At 34.9% G+C, this 19,489-nt stretch overlaps 1 protein-coding gene across 1 annotated transcript; it reads left to right on the top strand.

Annotated features, from left to right (window-relative positions):
- Positions 1–3,041: 3,041 nt before the first annotated feature.
- On the top strand, positions 3,042–16,852 carry LOC148087233 (anoctamin-9-like). Its single transcript, XM_087785431.1, has 24 exons — positions 3,042–3,195; positions 5,593–5,658; positions 5,737–5,856; positions 5,945–6,084; positions 7,003–7,052; positions 7,213–7,271; positions 8,044–8,123; positions 8,363–8,497; positions 8,566–8,659; positions 9,117–9,177; positions 9,245–9,327; positions 9,398–9,502; positions 9,901–10,065; positions 10,592–10,628; positions 11,336–11,447; positions 11,909–11,963; positions 12,634–12,731; positions 13,241–13,422; positions 13,495–13,647; positions 14,489–14,633; positions 14,701–14,823; positions 14,886–14,979; positions 15,104–15,216; positions 16,452–16,852. The coding sequence occupies exons 1-24, from the start codon at positions 3,175–3,177 to the stop codon at positions 16,483–16,485; spliced, it is 2,325 nt and encodes a 774-aa protein (XP_087641557.1). The 5' UTR covers positions 3,042–3,174; the 3' UTR covers positions 16,486–16,852.
- Positions 16,853–19,489: the final 2,637 nt, after the last annotated feature.

Genomic DNA, 19,489 nt, shown 5'->3' with positions numbered 1-19,489 from the left:
GGAAGTAACTATTTCTCCTCCCAGCAGTGTCACTTTACATTTAGACTCCACCTCTTCTACACTCAGGAACAGGGTTCGAGTCCTCGAAATGACGTCTATAAACTACATTACCTGGTCAGCTTTTGTAATTGTGTTTGTAGCTGCCTATGTATGTTTTTTACTTCAATATAATACCTGACATTTATTAGTGATCTTCATTTTTCTTTTTTTTTTTTTTTTTTTACAGAAGACCATGTTGTTTCATCTATGGCCCTAAATAAAATTTCCAAAAAAAAAATCCTTTTTAGTGTTTTTTTTTCTGGGTTTATGTTATTCAGAATTTGATTCTTCACATGGTTTACTTTTCATAAATATATAAATATGAACACATTTAAATTATTTATATTAACTTAATAAAACACCCACAGAAATAAAGATCTATTTCCCAAGGACGATTTTGCCTATTACAGCAGCACACATCAAAGTTGAACAAAAACGAAGGCAACATCTACAAAACAAACACTGATTCCAGTGGTAATTTATAGTACTGCAACATAGGCACAGAGGATTTTCATTGTCTGTCTTTAAGGATAGAACAGGAAGTTTAAGTTGGAGAGTATTCCAAGAAATGGGGGCAGAGAAACTTTTTTTTTCTTGTTTTTATCAGAAGGGGTGGAGCAGACATGCGCACAATTTCATTTGAACATAAGGCATAATGGCTTCTGGTCCGTCAAAGAAGAGTGCTTAAATAGGTAGGAAAAAAGCTGAGAAGAGCCTTATAGACCAGAGTCATCCAATATATGTAGTATTTTCAGACAGACGACATGGAAGCTTTGGTGGGTGAAGTGGCTACAGCCAGTGAACCTCAGCACAATGATAGACTGAAGTCAATGATGGAAGGCAGGTGTTAGAGGTGCACGTGTAGACAACATTGTCATATTTCAGTATTGGTAAGAACATCGCTGATACAAGGACCTTCCTAGCTCTGAGCTAGAAACGAGACTTGTTTCTATAAAAGAAACTGAGCTTCAACCTTAATTCAGAAACCAATTTCATAACATTCTCTTTGAAAGAAAGCTCCTGATCAATAACAAATACCAAGTACTTATAACTGGTAACCAGCTCAAGAGCTCTGCCGCAGGAAGTTATTATTAAAGGTACCTTTTCTATAGGAACAGATCAGTTAGAAAATAGCAATATTTGGGATTTTTATGCATTTAAAATGTGATTATTTTTTTCTAGCTTTGTCTATACTTCAAAGGCGGATTGCAAAAATGTAAATGCTTATTCAAGTAAGGGCAGCAGTGCTAGTATGTAAGTAAGTAATTTATATTTGTAAAGTTCTTTTTACAGACCAGGGTCACAAAGCTCTTATTGCTTCCTAAAACCTGATTGAAGAGAGTCTAGAATGTTGCTTGATTCCAAAAAGTAAGTCAGTAATTTGTATTTATATAGCACTTTTCCAGACCAGTTATTTGATTAATCACAACAACAAAAAATGCAAATACTTTTTAAATTTAGAAATTGGCCTATAATCGTTTGTGTTTGAGGGTTTGCCCCATTTAAGCAGTGCGATTGGGCATATTTTCGAACTTTGGAGGTTTGTTTCTGCAAAGGCTCAAGTTGAAAATACAATTTAGAGGCTCTGCAATTAAAGCAACAAAAAAAAGATCCGAAACCATCAGGAACTGCACATTTCTTTTGGGATTACATTTTTCCAATGCACTACAAACTTCAGAAATAGAAACATAAAGTAAAGTTTTCTGCTTTGATAAAATGTTCATTAAAGCAATTAATCACATTGGCACATTTATCGGTCAAGTGTACAGAATATTAGAGTTGATGAGAAAATTTAACATAGTCTTCTCAGCGATGAAGCAAAAGGACCAATTATATACATTTAGGCTAATCTTGAGCAGTGGTCCCCAACCTTTTCCAACTCAGGGCCCACTTTTAAGTCTCAAAAACCTTTGCGGCCCACCTCTGACCCCATAAATATGAAGGCATTGTAATGCGTTCTCAGAGCACTGAACATAAAGGACTGAAATCAATAAAGGAGAAACATATTGGAACCTCCTCAGTCCCTAACACAGCATCTGTAACATGTTGCTTTCATTTCCTTGTCACATGTATACTACTAGAAGGAAAAACAATTTAATGAAAATAATATTTAAAAATGTTTAATATCCTTCTAAACTCAACGTGTTTAAACATTTAAAACATTTTTATGTGTATTTTTATTTTAATATAATTACATCCACCCTCCCACAAAAACATTATACCATTTTACAAACGATTTCGCGGCCCACTTGCAATACCCACAGGTTGGGTATCACTGCTCTAGACTTGCAGCAAATCCGATACTCCACATAATACACCGTTTAGTTGTTTTTTACATTTCATTGTAGTATTATTATTGTTACCATTATTATTATTATTTAAACTCGACATACATATACATTAGTCCTACACAAAATGTGTTCTACTAAAAGATCAGAACAAAGGACCACATGGTCATAAAAAGATAAAGTTAAAATAAAATAAAAAAGATACACATGAAAAAAGTTCACTAACTATAACAACAAAATCCAAAGTATTACGAATTCCGGTCGAATCCTTGAGTAAAACATATAAATAATTCCCGTTTCAAATATTTATAGTGTAGTTTTTTTAATTCACAAATAAAAATTGCAAGATTACAGATGCATTTTTGAAATTCATTCACTCATTATTTTTGTCTTGTTGTTAATAATAGAATATTGAGTTTCAGATTTATGACTTACTTTAATACTCTCCGCGATAAAATCTGTATTTTTTAGATTTAGGACACACAAAAACCAATGCTGTTCGTGTTGACTTTGACTGAGTTTTCATTTTGTATTAATCAAAATGGATCGAGATACTTAATCTTAGTGGCTAACATGTTTTGAATGAGCTTCATTGTTTAGGAGTTTAAACCGTCTGTATCAGCTGTGATGACGTCTCCAGGTGGAGGTGGATGGCCACGCCCACTCGCCACCAACTGCCCTGACGCTTGTTCACGAACTGGAAGAAAGTTTCACTTGAGAAAACACGGAAATCTCGGTGCTTCATTGCACGGGCCGAGTGTTGGAATCACCGAGAACCATCTTTCAAGAAGGCAGATGAGGACTTCTGTTTGGAGGTTTTCAATACCAGACAAGTGGAACTTCCAACATGTTTTCCAAGAAAGTGGAGGTAAGAAGACGGGAGCAGATGTTCAGCCGTAAGAGTGTTTTGTCTTGTTATTTAGTGTCTGGCAAAAGGGATTTCGTCGAATCAAAGGTTTTGTGTGTCAAGGGTGACATATTATCAAATCATGAAATGACAACGATTTAAAAAATGAACTCGACTTTTCCCGAAAATTGAATAATAAAAGTGGCCTTTAAATGAAAACTTTAAGCCACGTACTTGCTGCAAAAGACATCTACTGACATCTTTACTGACTCAAAGAAACATCTTCAGACATTTTTATTTGTGCAGGCTTTTTCTTGATTTTCTGGAATTCCTGTGTTGTTCTCGGTGTTATATTGAACTTTTTATTATACATTTTATTGATTATTGTTTTGATTGTCTAAGCGCTTTGTGACCCTGGTCTAGAAATGTGTTCTATAAATATAAATGACTTACTTACTTACTTAAAGGGGGATAACAGTGTGTACAAGCAGATACTATTAAATCTGATCAAAATAAAATGTGGAACGATCATTAAAAAAAACTTAAATAACACATCATACATAAGAATATACAAAGTTATACATAAGTAGAAAACATAATAAAAATGCACGCCAATAGTTTTTGAATATGACTGATGAAAAATGATTGCGAAACCATAATGGATCATATTAAAATATGTAACATGAAAAAGATCACGACACAAACAATGTTGGACACTTATATTTATTATATTTTTTAATTATATGATCACTTGCAGCATTCCGTAACGTCAATAATCTCATCCATATAATAACACCTAACCTAAGTAGGAAATAAATAGAAAGGTAGTATAGTAGAGGCAGAATTAATTAGAACTATTCTTCTTGGCTCCTTTTAAAAATAAAATCTTGTTTGTTCAGTTGATAATTATTTGATTTTCGTTGATTATTGTTTGATGAAAGATGAAATGATTAATCATAGTTGAAAATGTTTCAATGACAGTTAAAATTGGTTTGATAACGCTTGATCATTTGTAAATATGTTAAAATAGAAGATAACTCTGCAGCTTGGTATCCTATCCATATTCATATTGTTTAAATCTATATACAGTAGCTCACAAAAATGAATACACCCCTCACATTTCTAAAAATATTTTAATATTTATTTTAATGGGACAACACTCAAGAAATGACATTTTAATATATAAAGTGGTCACTGTACAGCGTGTATACTAGTGTAAATGTAATGTCCCCTCAAAAAAAGAAAAGTTAGTACACCCCTGAATGAAAATTCCCAAAGGATGGTCTCTAACATCTTTGAGCTCTGCTAAGTCAATATTGAGGAGTAGAAAAAGATATCAATGCAAACCTGTAAAACTCTAGTGCATGAAAGCGTTAAGGCAGTTCTGGAAACTAACCTCACAAAATATGGACAATTAGGGCTCAATTTGAACATATTCATTCAGGATTCTAATTTTTGTTGCCAGCAGTTTACACTCTAATATGAGATGTGCGCTCACTACTTTAGATTGTATCAAAGTCAGTGTTGTCCCCTGAAAAAAATATAATTAAATATGAGGGGTGTACAGACCTTTGTGAGATACTGTTTCTATTTATCCAGTCAATAAAATCCAAACAACAGCTTTCTGCTCAGAGTAGAAGAGGCATCATTGAACACTTTCCACTGACGAAATGTGAAGACGTAGTTGGTCAAAACAAAGTAATCCTTCAACTCCCACAAATACTGCTTGTCCCAACATGTCCTTGAGTGAAAACAACAACTTGCTTTGCCCTGTTTTATTTGTCGTTACTTCTGTGTAAGACCACTCCTCAGGATCAGTCACTCAACAGTTAACAGTTTGGTCTACGGTCCATATACAGAGATAAGTACAATGGTGTTGTCTATCAAGGTGGTAAATCTACAGCCAGATAAAAGATATCCCCCTTAGGCAACATGTATTCTTGTTAGGCCTCTGTAAGGGCAGCTCAGACTGATCACTGAAGAATGCATTTATCATGGCAGCAGCTTGGTGTTTTCAGTTCTCTTGGTAAGAATTTGTGTCAAAAGTATTAGTTCTACAAACTGCACTAGACTAAAAGCACTAAACAATTCAAATGATCTCTGTACCTACCTTTCCATCTTCTTTAAACCCTTCTGCCGACTTTTTTTAAGGGGACCGTTTAAAGTATTAATCTTCACAGTTAATATTGTTTTCTTTTTAATACTTGACTTGATTTACCTTCTCAGTGTAAAATCTTTATTATTTAGTGTCTTGTCTGGCTAGGAAGAGTTCCCAAGATCTATGCCACTACTTTGAACATGACACGAGACTTAAAGTTGGGCCCTTTTTGACAGAAGAAGTGAAGAAGTGACAGAAGTTGTTAGTAATCTCCCTTCAGTCATCTGACTTCCAGTACACTTTATGTCCATTTCTTCTAGGAGAAGTTCGAACTGTGGGGCAGAAGTGAGGCCCGGTCTGCCTCTGTGCCTCTACTTCATTCACTGGTACTATGTATTTCTTCAACTATATGTGTACAAACATGCACATGCACACAAATGTTTGATCATTATTTTCTTGAACAGCCCATACCAAAAACCTATGACTACGTCCTTGTTGCTGAAAAGGTAGATGATGAGGACCAGAGAGCTCTGAAACAAAAGGCCTTCATTGAGGAAGTTAAAATGAAGAACATTGCTGTCACGGTGAGTCCAAATACTCATCATGAGGATGATGATGTGATGATGAATATGGAAATCACACAGTTCTCTTAATGTTCCTGCTCTCTGTTAGAAAGTACTTCATGATGAAAAGGTATTTTATGGCCTTCGAGCACCAAAAGAAATATTCGAGGACTATCAGTACCTGCTAAAGGTGTCAGACTCGTGCAACTGGTGTAGTGATGATCGATGCAGTGTTAACCAAGCTACCAGGTAACACACAAATTTTGTTTTTGATTCACATTTATCTAAATGACATTTCATGTGTAAAACATGCTTTAACTTTTCTCATCGAGGTATTGTCCTAGTTAAACTATTCACTAATACTGTATCTTTTAAATAAATGACCAACCTTGTACCTTGTTTTTTTACTTTATCTAACATTAACTTTATTAGTTGCCATACAGCTTTCTTCTCTAACCATCCACAAAAACATTTTATTGGACTATATTGTAACTTCTAGGCCTAGGGTAATTTAGAATTAAAGAAATAGCAACTTTGTCTTTGTTGTTCTGTAAGTTCTCATCATCTGGCAGCAAAATTGCTCCACCCATTGCACATAACTTCAAGGCACAATTGTCATTTTTCCATAGAAGACTAGGTCTGTTTTGCAAAACACACCTGCAGAAAAAAGAAAAGAAAAATGCTGCACTCGTTTAACTTTACTGCTGACCTAAAACAGTTTTTTTTCCCTTTAACTACTACTTTTTTAGCTTTTGTTTTTTTTAACTATTTTGTAGAAAAAGTACAACCTCGGTAAAATTGATGGTTTTGTACTCTGATGTATGTACAGTATGTATGTATATATATGTATATATATATATATATATATATATATACATATATATACATATATATATATATATATATATATATATATATATATATATATATATATATATATATATATATACAATTATTCTTGTGTCAACAGTCCCCCGACATACAAGTTCAAGTCCCCCCAAAAATGTGAAATTATATTACTACTTACTTACTCAATTACTAGGTAAAATATGTATTACTTTATCTTATGAGATATAATTAAAGTTACATTTATTATTGTCTTTTCTTGTTCTGATGGTACAGAGGACAAATTGTAAAACTAGAAATAAATGTTTTCCATCCTTGCAGGATCAGAATTGTCCACTTCATCCTCTATAAGACCTTCATCAATGAAGGAGGTAAGCGTAATCATGTATCACAATATCTGGAACTAAACATTCATTTAAAAATGGTGATTTTATTTAAAAATAAAAAAATAAAAATAACCTCACATGGTCAATTTACCAGAGAATATCCCTGATACAGTCAAATGTCTAATATTGCTTTTTTCACCCCCAGAGAATCTAGATGAACTTCTGGAGAAAAACGTCTTTGAGACAATATTCTGCCTTCATGAAGTGAGAAAATGTTCCTTTTTAATTCATTGTCCTGTTGATTATCGATGTAGCTTAAACACAGTCACAATGCTGGTGAAACCAAGGAATGTAAATCAATGTGCCGTTTAGTTATTCATTATGAACTATTCAGTCAATCATTAAGATCAGATTTTTCTTGATGAAATGATTAAAGGAAATTACCATTTATGATATTGCCAGGAATAGGTCTCTTGTTTTATTCTTACTATTTGCAATAGTCTTGCTCTTTCTGTCAATGACACGTTATCAATGTGTTTTGTTTGATTTTATTCTTATTCAAAATTCATTATTTATATGTAATTAAAGTTAATGTCTCTCATTTTATTTAAATTTATTGTATTTTTATTATTTATTATTTATTTTATTAATTATTTTATTCTGTACTGCCACCACAAAAAATCCTGTGTTGTGTTTACAACACTAATGATAAAAGTTTCTGATTCTGATAAAAATATATACACACATATAAGGTAGCAACAACAATTAATGTCCAACTAACAATTAAAACTGGTGGAAAAAAAGACGATTTACAGTGGTCATTTTATCACAATGGTGATGTTGGTCATAATGATTCCAATTTTGTTCTAATATTCTTAGTGTGCTCCTGAAACTATATCTGCAGCTAAAATGCGTGAATTGTAATTTGCCAGTTAATTCAATGCAACTGATAATGTCTGGCACATTTGCGAATGTTGTATAACCTTGAGTGAAGCGAAATATATTCACAAGTGTTTCTGTATTATGCTTGGTTCAGAGGAGAGAGCAGAAGCACCTGAAGGACAAATGGGCTCGATGGACAGCACTCTTCACCGACCAGCCAGTGGATGAAGTAAAGTCAGTGCCTCTTGGTCTTTTTGAAACGTTCAGTTATGAATCTTTCAACTTAAAAAAAAAAATGCATCTCTATAGAGCCACACAAAGGAGGTCAACAAGTAATTCATACTCATTTCAACTTAACATAAATTACTTTTTAATATCTTTGGTCATTAAAGTTTAATAGTATCAAAAAACTTCATTAAAGAATTCTAAATAATAATAATAAATAACAATCTTACATCACATCCTTCCTGCAGGTCTTATTTCGGAGAGAAGGTGGCGCTCTACTACCTTTGGCTAGGCTGGTATACAAAGCTGTTGATACCAGCAGCAGTACTTGGTGTCGTGGTGTTTTTGTATGGGATGGCCTTCTTCAACACCAATCTTCTCATGTAAGCTATATGATGATTGATACACTGTGTGTACACAAAACCATGTAACTCTCCATCTGTCTGCATAGTAAGGAAGTGTGTGATTCCAATGCTGTAATGTGTCCTCGCTGTGACAAACGGTGCCCTGTCTGGAAGCTGTCGGACACTTGTACATATGCTAAGGTATGCCCTTGCTGACATCTTGCTATTCTCGGAACCACTTTGCCTTTCTCTGTCTCCATCTCAATCCTCACCCGATGAAACTTTGCCAAGTGATTTTATTTTATCTCACAAAGTTGTATGCTACAAAATGTAATCAGAAAACATTGTAAATTTTCTCATGATCCATTTAATTAAAAAACAAAATCATAAATAATGTTTAATCACCAGTTTTGGACTCCAATGAGACTGTAATTAAAACATAAAAAGCACATTTTCCCAACATTCTAAGCTAATCTGTAGTCGAATTGAGTGTTTTGTGTGCTCATCAGTTATAATGCAGTAATAACAGTATTGTGATTTTCTAACTTTTACTTTAAACTCTTAAGGGACCATTTTGCTTTTTCAGGAGTACATGTTTATGAGTTTATTTTAACTGTTTCTTAAGGAACATTTTACTGTACTTCCTCCGCCTTTGCAGGTCAGTCATCTGTTTGACAACGAGGGCACTGTAGCATTTGCCATGTGCATGGCCATCTGGGGTAAGTGTGAGAGCCACTTCTTATTCAGTGCCTTGCTTCTCTGGACTGGTTTCTGATGTACCTGCAGCAACTCTCTTTTTGGAGCTGTGGAAGAGGCACAGAGCTCGACACGTGTCCAAGTGGAAGGTCTATGACTGGTGTGAGGAAGAGGTACTGCTTAAATGAGCTCTCATGCTTAATGTCCGTGTGTTTAACCAATATTTTGTTTGTTTGATTACAGGAGGAGTTGATACTGGAAATCGTTAATAATCCAAAATGCGAAATCCAGAAGTTCAGACATTCTTACTTTCGCAGCACTCTAGTGTTGGCTCTGGTGACCCTTGTGGTGAGGAAATTACTTTAATTTGCATTTTTTCTTTCTAAATAAACCAGGGCTTTATATTCAAAAAATGGTAATGCAGAATTGAAAGAGTGTGCAAGAGCTTCTCAAAAAAACCTGTTATTGGTCTCAACTTTCAAAACTGAACTTTCACCTTGTGACATTTAGATTTTGTACACTTCCTTTAAACATCCTTTAAACTATAGCCACCCAATATTTCAAACAATTTGAGTACTTTTTTTTATATACGTATAAAAACCTGAATAATTAATTTCCTTCAATTGAACGTTTCTTAAATACTGTACATAACTTGAATAAAGCTTGTATACAATGTATCTATTTTAAAGCCTTCAGTGTCAAGATTTGATTTTTGCATTTCTAAAAGAAGATTTCTCTTTGTTCAGTTGATTCTGATCATCGGGCTGGCTCATGCCTTGGTGGTGTTCCGGGTCGTGGCAGCCCCGTTGATTTCTGAAGGGAGTTGGCAGTTTGCTCAGGACCATGCCAACACTGTCACAGTGATGATCGGAGCAGTTCTACACTACTGTACTATCCAGATCATGACCCGCGTGAGTCTGCCTTTAGAAATAATGGAACCCTATCAACTTATCTGGCATATTGATGGTGGAATTAAAATGAAAGTGTCATTATTAAGCTGATCTTATACATTTGACATTTGCACAGTAAAAATGATGTGGTCTTATTGAATAATAATGCAACTCTTTTGTTGAAAAATGATTCCCACTTTGCTGCATTTAATACGTCACTGACTTTGGAATGTGGCTGACTAATGTCTGATAGACTTTGTCATTGGATGCAGTCAGAGAAACAGTCCATGTGCAGGTGTATTTTAGGTTTCTTAGGTGTGTTGTTGAGTGTAACATTACCTGCGTATGACGCATCCCATGATTGTGTTGCTTAAGAGCTACCCAGTGTGACCCTGAAAACCAGTTTAACAAGTGCTTCAAAAGTCTTCAGTTTCTGGTTGTTAAATAATGTAAAAAAAAACAGTTTGTTGTCACCTAATCAATATGAGACAAATTTATCAAGGTTTCTGTTTATCAATAAATTACTTTACCTGTGCGTCTGCTGCAGGTGAACAGATGGGTGTCTCTGAAACTGTGTGAAATAGGTAAGTATTTTTTAACGTTATGTTTATAAATATTGTGTTCATCAAATCAAAAACATTTTAAGAGAAAAACACAATATGATTTTCTATTTTAATAACTAAGATCAAAAGATATTGGCGAATTAAATGTTAAAAAAGTCAACCAAACAGTGCGTGTGTCTTTCTGTCTTCCTCCTTTTATTCTGACTATTATTATCATCATTATGTTTTTAACTAAATAATCAAAATTCCTGCATTTCAAGTCCACACCGTGGTGGCATTCAGAGGACCTGCTAATTGTGGAAAACTATCTAATCACTAAATAAACTAAAAAGAAAATGAAAGCGCCGTTTTGTTTACATTGCTAAATATATTTTTGCTTGTCTTGAATGCCATTGAATTCCTTACAATTTCAGCTTATCATATATGTTACTATTGGGGTCAAGATGTGTACAAGACACGCTGTCTGCATTTACATTGAAAACATGGTGCTTAAGCATATGTTAATCATTGTTAATATTTAAATAAGGATGAAAAAAATCAACTATCTGTATTGTTGTTACTTAATGTTTTTGCTTTGTGTATTTCTCAAAAAATCGAAGGTTGCTTTTACTTTTTAGCCTCCATATAAGTAACTGTGAGCCGTATCTGTCATAAAAACCTTTGATTTGACTCTTTGTGTCCCTCTCTTTTGACACAGTCAATTTTCACAATATATTTTGTTCCAACAGAGAAGCATAACTCATTTGCTGCCAAAGAGAGAAACTTCACCGTCAAAATGTTCACGTTCCAGTTTTTTACTCTCTTCTCTTCCCTCTTCTACGTGGCCTTCTTCCTGGGCAGGTACTGAAACACTCTGGGTATGCTCAACTCCTAAACCAATCACTTAAATCAAATCCAAATGATTGGTGCCATTACAAAAACCTGCACCTACCCTGTACATTCACTCTTTTACCTTCTTCATTCTGTGAAAAGACTGCAGATGATCCAGAGCAGAACCACCAGACTGAGTGACAGCTCTTTCCCTTAGCTTGCCTGTATTTTTTGTGTTACGATGTTTCGTGTTTCATCGTCTGCTTGTGATACTCAAAAATATTAAAAGCATGTTATCGTTGTAAGGAAAATGTTTATATAGTGGGAAAGATCACAATTATTAAAATTGGAAATAAAATAATAATTTATGTATATTTTATCTACATTTTTTTTAAATGATATTTGCAATGAACACTGAAGTTTTCATTTTGTCTTCACTTCTAAGTCTGTATTTGGAACTCTTGGATTTAATATTGTGTGTTTTATTGCAGGATCAATGGTCATCCTGGCAACTATAGTCGCATTTCCAAATGGAGACTCGAAGAGGTATTAATGATCCCTTTTTCTGATCATTTCCCCTTCACAAGGCAGCTTCCTTTGTTTTGTTGTTAACTTAGGGACCTTCAGAACTGTGGATATCATGATAACTTTCTTGAGCTTGTATTTTGGGGTTAAACCCGACGCATTAAAGATCTCAGAGCACCCACACTAGCCATTAGCTACTGGAAGGTGCCCTCTAGGGTGACTCCATATTATTATGAAGGAATAATCATGAAAGAAAAAATAATTGACAGATCAGATTGTTTCTTGACATGTGATTAAGGTGATGAAAAGAATAAATAGATTTAATTTTGTCCCGCTTATACATTTCTGGTACCATGCTTTTCTCTCCATGGTAGTTTATTCAACACGTATGTGAAATCTTAAAAAATCTTCTTTGTTGACAGTCAGTTATCATTCGTTGTTATCAGTCTGTTGTGATTATGTGAGATTAGCAACTTGGATCAAGCATTTCATTAGAAAAAAAACATCCATTCGCTCAATGATTCACAATTTACTTTTGACCACTGGGGTAGGTTTGGTGTGGGGCAGGGTTTGTAGAGCATGTGTGTGAATGAGTAAATGCAAGAAAGTGAAAACCAATTATAACAACGAAAAGAACATTCCTTTCATTTATTTTTTTTGTCTCTCTTTCTTTCACATTCTTGTGGTTAAGTGTCACCCGAGTGGTTGCTTAACTGACCTCTTCATCCAGATGGCCGTCATAATGTTGCTCAAGCAAACTCTGAACAACATCTTTGAGTTTGCAGTGCCGTAAGTCTGTTTTTTTTTATAGATTGGTTCATTAGGCAACTGTTTAATGCAGTTTTGAGTTTCACTTGATGCATCACTTACAAAATAAATCATTTTTAGTGTAAGGACTACAGAAGTTTTTGTCTTCAAGTCACTGTAGCCACTGTCTTTTTACAAAATACAGAAAATAACAATAATGGTCAGACAGACTAACCATGTAGATTCTTTGTTTTCTCTGTTTGAAAAATGCTTGTTGTAGATATGTCTGATATTATATCTTGTTTTTCAGTTGTAGTAGACACAGGGAGGCTGATGTTGTTCACAATCCAGAGTAGAATTTACTGTTGTCTAACCGACTATTGAGAAAATTGTGAAAATATGTGATGGATTCTGATTGTGGGAATTTTTTTTAAGATACAATGTTTTCTGGCATAATCCCAGAATCATTTAAGTATCTTATCATCCAATCAAGATGTGAAGTATATATGTCCGCCCTGTAGTGTAAACTGTTTCCTTATTTCTGTTTTCAGGCTTGTGAAGCGTTCCTTTCTTAGGAAAACGGCAAAGAAACTACATAGGAAGTGCGGTCAATGTTACAGAAAGTCATGTCGGGACGAGCCCTGTGACATCTGTAAACTTCGGGACTGGCTAAAAAATTATCAATTGACCAATACTAATGCTTTCAGCCTCTTCAATGAGTTCTTAGAAATGGGTCAGTCAATGAACATTCAACAATCATCATTTTACATAAAATAATCACGTGATGCTTTTTTTCTCTCTCTAGTGGTTCAGTTCAGTTTCACAACCATATTTGTGGCGGCATTCCCTTTAGCACCTCTGCTGGCTCTCATCAACAACATCTTTGAGATTCGTCTAGATGCCATCAAGATGGTTAGGTTGGAACGACGGCTGGTACCCAGAAAAACAAACGATATAGGTCAGTGTAGCATGGTGAACTCAACAAATATGTATCCTGCTTCCCTTAGCACATGATACATATCAACCACATAACTCAGAGCACCCAACAAATAATTATCACTTTCAATACATACTCATAGCCCAGTGGCTGTATGGATATATTCAGTATTTCAAAAAACCTTCGACAAATTGTTGATTCTAAAGGGGCCCTGATAAAGTGACTCAAAAGTCACAACAAAGTAAAAGGGGGTATGAAGGTTACTTGTGCAGGAATAAAAATATAAAAAAAATAAAGAAATAAATGTCCTTATATACACTCCTACATATAATATAGAGACTGCATCCTGGGACATCATTTTTTACTCAAATGTTCATTATACTCGATTTGACATAAATTATATTTTTTAATTAATTCAGTTCTAAGCAGGTGAAACGGACAAGATTGGCGTGGGAATGAAAGAGAAGCCGAAAGAGTTTTGAGTGAGAGTTATCTGGTTCTCCTTTATGTATTTTTTTTACCAGCGTTTAATGGTCAAAATCAGGGGTTATAAAGTTTATCTGAAAATATTTGTTTCATAAGCCACAACGTAGATTGTGTAAAAGCAAAATCTCAAATCAGTTAATCACTTTTCTGAAAAAAAAAGACTTACCACAACAAAATAAAATAATGTGATGCCAAATGCCTGAAATGAGAGAGATGTTAGGATTCCTTGTTCCTTGTTCTTGTTCTGGTTTCCTTGTTAAAATACTTACAATCACACCTGCCAAATTAGATAACATCTTGATAGTTGCTGACTTGCAAGACAAAACCTACAAACCAAACCTTTGTTTACTTGAATATTGTTTATGTTTTCAATTAGGAATATGGACACAGATTTTGGAAGCTATTGGGGTTCTTGCTGTGATAGCCAATGGATTGGTCATTGGCGTGTCCTCTGATTTCATTCCTCGTCTTGTGTATCGCTACCGCTACGGACCTTGTGCCACTGGCAACTCAACTATTCCGTGAGTACAAAGATTTAAAAGTGTCAACATCTGGACCCCGTGAGAGATTCGGACTATTTTGCTACAGCTGCATGCAGGGATACATCAACGACACATTGTCAATGGCATCTATGAAACACAGCAAAGTCAGACAAGACTTCCAGGCCAATCAGATGCTCTTAGACGGTAACTTCACCGTCTTTGAGTGCAGGTAGGACCTTTATACACTTCTTGCCGTCTTGATGTGGTAGTCAGTGTATGCTATGTCTGCAGCTACAAAGACTACAGAAGCTCTGAAGATTACTCTCTAACCTCGCAGTTCTGGACAGTGCTGGCTGTGAGGCTTGCTTTTGTCATCCTGTTTGAGGTCAGAATATTATTTGATTTCCATTGAATACAACACATATTTGAGCTGCAATCATTTTGTTAAACAGTCCGAAGCAGAGTTCACCACTAAGTTCTCACAGATCTCTCTTGTCTGTTCTCAACAGCACGTGGTGGTGGTGTGTAAGTTCATAGCAGCCTGGTTCGTTCCTAACAATCCAATGCTTGTGAAGAACGAGCGGTTACATGACAAACTCGCTCGGTTAAAAGAAGAGCTCCAGTAAGTTTCAAAATCAAGAACTGTGTCTGATCTCGTTCTCACTAATGTAAAAGTGCATGCGTGTGTGAACCTCAGAATAGGTATATAGTCCTACCTTCTTTTGTTGATGACTTTTACGTTTGCATGATTTTCATATCAACACACCTTCTTGAGAAAGTTTAAACTTTGGCTTGACGTCAGTAATGCAAGGTGATGTGTCATGTGCAGTCGGTTTCAATTGTCAAAAGATACAAACAATACAAACATTGGAATGTAGGTGGAATTACATTTTGATTCACAGCTTGAATCACTGCCTTCATAATAAGACAAGTATTAATGGTTCCAGATTTATACCTCATGTTCACTTTAGTTAAGGTGTTTACTCTTTATGTCAACATGGAAAATTGTAGTATTACGTATTAATAGAACTTGATTCATGATGGTAGGCTGAACAAACCTCTGTCCATCATGGATGATGACAGTAATCCTCTGAACACCGTCATCAGTGAACAGAGAAGCAGATGAAGTGCACGAATGCTCCTCCCCAGGTGCAAAACTAATAGACTCAGGGACTCATTCATTCCTCGCGTTATTAGATTGTATACTTCTGAGTTTGGGGGCAGGAGTGGAGTGAAAGGATAATTCTATTCTATGTTAATCTTTTTATCTTTTTCCGTGTTATTTCTTTGGATCTATGTTCTTTATATTTGCACTTTGTCATCCCTTAAACTTTGTTCTTTTATTTTCACTTGATTCTTGTTCTTGTTTTTATCAAACTTTCATCTGCTGTGTACTGGAAACCCAATTTCCCAAAGGAGATCTCCAGAGGGATTAATAAAGTTAATCTAATCTAATTTTGTACACACTTAAAAAAATATATATATGGTGACACACATTTTTTTTCCAGGACAAACCTAAAAAGAATGGTTATCCATACGGTGGTGCTGTAGAGTAATCTGTAGAATTAGGGCAGTGAATAGAAGAGGGAAGATTATATAGTGGATGTTGGTGCTGAATTTTGATCAGAGTTAAAATAGGTGTGGATTGTTGGGAATAATTATAAGCAAAATTTCTGAAACACACCAAAGAGAAGGTGTTTTGGGGACCCTCAGGGCACAGAAAGGCTACTTGTCTTAGTGGTTGAATAATGAGGAACAGCAGTTGTAGTTCCATTTTATGATTAACTTTAAGTGACATATATCTAAATGGTAGAAATTTCATGAACCGCTTAAAACCAAGTGTGTTTCTCTTTGCAGGGACAAGAAACAAAACAAGTCCACAGATGTTTGAGTCACCTCAACAGATGGGCACTCCCAGAAACATTTTAAAATGCATTTTTATGTGCTTTGATCACTGCATCTTTTGCCAATTATTTGGGAATTGCATTGATGTCCATTACAATGTTCTTGTCCTCACAGTCGGGTGCAACTTGTTCAAATCAGGGGACAAATCCTTTAAGACGACAGAACTGAACATTTTGCCTAGAGATGTCTCCCAGAGTGAAGCAGCTGTAGACCAGCATCACTTCCTCGTTGGTACACTGAAGGCTACACTTTTTATAGCATAGCCATGACAATGTTTTTTACATCTAATGTGGCAGTTTACATGATACTGTAATATCTCAGGGTATGCATAATATTTTTAGAAAAATAAAATCTTGAAAAAAAAAGCACTGTTTGTAACTTTTTATTGTCTTATCAGTGTTGTGTGTGTATGTATATGTGTAAATATATATATAAATATATATATATATATATATATATATATATATATATATATATATATATATATATTAGTGATGTGACATTTTATTGTCTCATAGATGTTGCGTGTGTGTATATATATATGTGTGTGTGTGTGTTTACATCTTGTGACAGGAATATTCAGTTAGTTGTTTCCCTCTGAGGAGACAACATTTGCTTTTGTTACACAAATTCCAATTTACAGTAGGAACAGAGCCCCTTAACACAATAACCTTGAACATAAAACCCAAAAGTGTGTGGCTAATACAAAAATAATCCAATAACAAGTCTACAGGGTATACAGGGCATTGCTTTCATGCACAACAACATTGAGAGGATTCAAATTTTATCAAATTACTTAATAATATGTTTGAAAGAAATCCCAGTCCACTTCTAAAAAAAGAACTGAAGGGGAAAAACACATCCAAATGAATCAGAAACCTGTATTGCCAGTGTTGTAAACACCACAACATTAAATAATAATTATAAATAATTATAAAATAAAATGAATGAATAAGAAAATAATGTTTTAATGATTATTCACACTGAGATTATTGTGGCTAGAACTCACTCTGAGGAGCATCCACACATGACATTAATCATCATTCATGTTCATCATGTTTTGCAAATATTACATTTCGATGTCTTTAAATGCAATATCAACGCAAATAAAAAGGTGGTCTGCTATAAACAATCTCAAGTTCCATTTGAACCTGGGTGACCCTGAATTTGAGGTCATCACCATGATCATCCTGCTCATTCATACTGTGCAAGGGACACAAGCCTTGAAATAGTTCTGACCGATCTAATCAAACAGATTAGTCTTAATGTGTAGAAAGACTCCCAAACTGCTTGACAACATAAGTTTAACTTTTAGGAAATGTAAACCATATACTGCATACAAAAGAGTGAATTCCTTCTATTCATCGTAAGGAGGGGCAAATAGGATCAGTTGAACACCCCGGAAGTTAATAATGTTTAATTTAAATTCAATGTAAGCCCTATTTAATACAATTTAAAAAGGCTAGTTTCAATAATTGCAGTTCCTTTCTACAAACCAAAGGTCCACAGTAAACTTACTCTCTTCTCTCTTACAATTTTTTTTTTTTATTATTATTTTTTTTAATTTAATAATATAAATATAAATTCTACTAAGGGGTGCGGGCAAACCAACATACAAAACATTTGTAGAAGTGGAACATTAAAGCGTAATACATTTTTTTTATGATGCAATCATTGTCTGTCTGTCTATCTACCGTATCTGGAATTGTTTTTGTCCAATGTTTACACGTGGAGAGTTTAACACAGTCAGTTAAGATCAATTGAGAATTTAAATCTATACAGAAAAAAATGTTGTTTTTTTTTGAGAAATTGATCAGTGACACTTAAGGGTTAAGTTTTATTTAGTTTTTGTACAGGTGCAGTTAGTACAATCAAAGTCATTTGGAGAAAAAAATGAAAGTCATCAAGTTTGTGTTTGAACGTCTCCGAGGAGTGTGCTTCAGTTATTGAAGCACTAATTAAACGAGGACATCTGTCCAGGCTCCACTGTCTCGTCTCAGCTCTGTGATCTCATCCTTGTCTTTCAGGGCCACAGAGCAGAAGGGACATTACTGTGGAATTAGGCATTTCACTGGCTAATGGGGACATAAAGAGACATCCAGAAGTGTTTTATTCCCAGTATATTATCTAATGTAAAGATAAAAGGGGGAAGTCGTGGGAGCCAGGAAGAGAGTGAGGGGGCTGCAACCATTTTTCAGCTTTCATTTACGGACAGACGCTCAACCTTGTTAGAGGTTATCAACTTACATGTCTAAAAGTTTGTGTGTCTGTGCGTGTGTTCGATATGGTCACATTTATTTACAATCTGAAATTGTAAAATCGGATTAGCATCATGAATTAACATTTCACTGACATGGTTGTCTCTCCCCTTTACACCAAGTTTTTCAATTGTATTACTGACACACTGGGTGAACAAATCTCCCTATGGGGGAATAATGTATTCTCATAATCTCTATTTGACATTAATTTATTATTTCACCCTTTCCTAGTTGTTTCTCTATCAATGAATGAACTCGTCAATGAATCCCTGCTTTTATACTATTCTCTTTTCCTAATCCTAATCGTCTCTCTTCCTACAGTCTCTTATATTAACCACCCAATCAGCCATAGGACTCCACCTATCCACACCTTTTTAACTTGATTAAATATTGGCTTCTTTTGTAATGAGAATTATCTGTGTTAACTTAAGCACCATCATCCAACTATCTTTTCGTCCCTTCAGCTGTCTGTTTCTAATATAGACCACACCTCACACATTCTTAAATGTTTTGAAATTCCATTTTACAGTTAAACTTGTACTTTTAAAAGTGAAGTGCTAAAACATCACAATTTTCTGATGTAGTACAGACCAGCGTAAGCAAGACGTACTGGCCCTTTAAGAGTTGAGCAAATCTTCTGATGAGTGTGTTCTATATATTGGGCTGAAGAGTGTGAGTCTTCTGGGGGGTCCAGAGTAGTAAGGGGACTACACCTTGACTGGGAGAGTCAGG

Source organism: Callionymus lyra, chromosome 2 (genome assembly GCF_982586985.1).
Source record: "Callionymus lyra chromosome 2, fCalLyr1.hap1.1, whole genome shotgun sequence".
Lineage (NCBI taxonomy): Eukaryota > Metazoa > Chordata > Actinopteri > Syngnathiformes > Callionymidae > Callionymus > Callionymus lyra.
The sequence above is the reverse complement of the archived record's forward strand: the minus strand, read 5'-3'. Positions and strand labels throughout refer to the sequence as shown.